The 1620-nt window shown below is 39.3% G+C and overlaps 1 protein-coding gene across 1 annotated transcript in view; it reads left to right on the forward strand.

The window, feature by feature from the left end:
- The first annotated feature begins 1182 nt into the window (after nt 1–1182).
- LOC127744108 (uncharacterized) overlaps nt 1183–1620 on the forward strand; it is a 997-nt gene continuing 559 nt past the window's right edge. Inside the window, exon 1 of the mRNA XM_052256381.1 lies at nt 1183–1615. Within this exon, the coding sequence (XP_052112341.1) occupies nt 1183–1615 (433 nt within the window). The remainder of the gene's footprint in view (nt 1616–1620) is intronic.

Consider the following 1620-nt stretch of genomic DNA (forward strand, 5'->3'; position numbering starts at 1 on the left):
AGTGCATCAAGACATAACTCATCTGGTGTTGGTGGCTCTTCTAACCCATCCTCTCAGACTCCTATACAATCTAGTCCAAATTCGCAATATTCTGATTTTGTCAACCCTCGTGGATTAGATGCCATCGACCTCAATGATGATGATATTGAAGCTCGGAGGCAAGATAGTATTCAACACTGGCATTGGGAAGAGGATGAGATGTTGATCAGTGCGTGGTTAAATGTTTCAACTGACCCTGTAGTTGGTACCGATCAAAAGGGAGAAACATTTTGGAGTCGAATTCATAGCTACTGTGTAGAATTTTGCACCGACATAACAAGAGGGTAGTTGCATGTAAGAAACGATGGTATAAGATCAACAAGGCTGTTGCACAATTTGCTGGTTGCTACGATCAAGCTAGTCGAAACATAAGGAGTGGTTCGAATGCTGATGATATAAAGGAGTTGGTTTATAAACTTTATTCCACAAATTATGGTAAAAAATTCACTTTTGAGAGGCATTGGAATATGCTTCGGTTGGAGCAAAAATAGAGAAGCCAACTACCTACACAAAATGGAGGCTTAAAGAGAATCAAGGTTAGTGCAACTGGAGCATACTCATCCTCATCAAACCCAGAAACACCGTTGGCTGACGAACCCGGTGTGGACTCTCCCGTTCGCCCACAAGGATCAAAGAAGAGCAAGCGAAGAGGTAAGGGAAAAGCACAGATGTCTGAAGATTTTAGCGAAAGAAAATCATCGGTTGTCAAAAAATTATCTCTCATGGAAGATATTAAGAATGTTAGAGAAAAGGAACTAATGGATAGGAAAAAAGAAAGAGAAGTGGTTTACTTAATGGTTCCTTGTATTCGTAGTGTTATGTAGTATGTTCTTATTTATTTATTGTGTATTACTGCTATGTGATGTAGTTTGTTTTATTTACTTCTGATGTAAGTTTTTAAATTAGTCAATATTATTGTGCCGTTATTGTTCATGAAAGTGACCGTTGCAAAACTAGCCGTTAAGTAGCCGTTGCAAAACTAGCCGTTAAGGAAAACTAGCCGTTGCAAAAGTAGCCGTTGCAAAACTAGCCGTTACAAAACTAGTTTCTCCACTTATAAATATCAACTATCAATGACTCCACAACTCCACTTCAACTCTTCTTTCTCACCTCGATAGAGAACTAAAAATTACATTTCTCCATATGGCTAAAAATTTTGATGATATGTTTAATGAGGCTTTGTATGGCAAAAGAAGACGTCAAGATAACACACTGATAGATAATTGGATCGATGAGTATTTACTCGAAGATTCAGAAGAAGAAGATATCGATAGAAGCCCTATCCCAAGTACTCGTAGATGGATCAACAGAGATCGAGAAGCAGGACATGATCGCCTTTTTCAAGATTACTTTGCAGATGAACTGGTGTATAATGCTGACATTTTTCGACAAAGATTTCGAATGAGAAGAGATGTGTTCCTTCGGATAGTAGACGCTCTCTCAAACGTCTATCTGTATTTCCACCAGAGGGTTGATGCAATTGGAAGAAGAGGCTTGTCGCCACTTCAGAAATGTACCGCTGCGATACGGATGTTAGCATACGGCGTAGCAGCTGATGCTGTTGATGATTATGTGCGCATA

This window comes from Arachis duranensis, unplaced genomic scaffold (assembly GCF_000817695.3).
Source record: "Arachis duranensis cultivar V14167 unplaced genomic scaffold, aradu.V14167.gnm2.J7QH unplaced_Scaffold_232525, whole genome shotgun sequence".
NCBI classification, from domain to species: Eukaryota; Viridiplantae; Streptophyta; class Magnoliopsida; order Fabales; family Fabaceae; genus Arachis; species Arachis duranensis.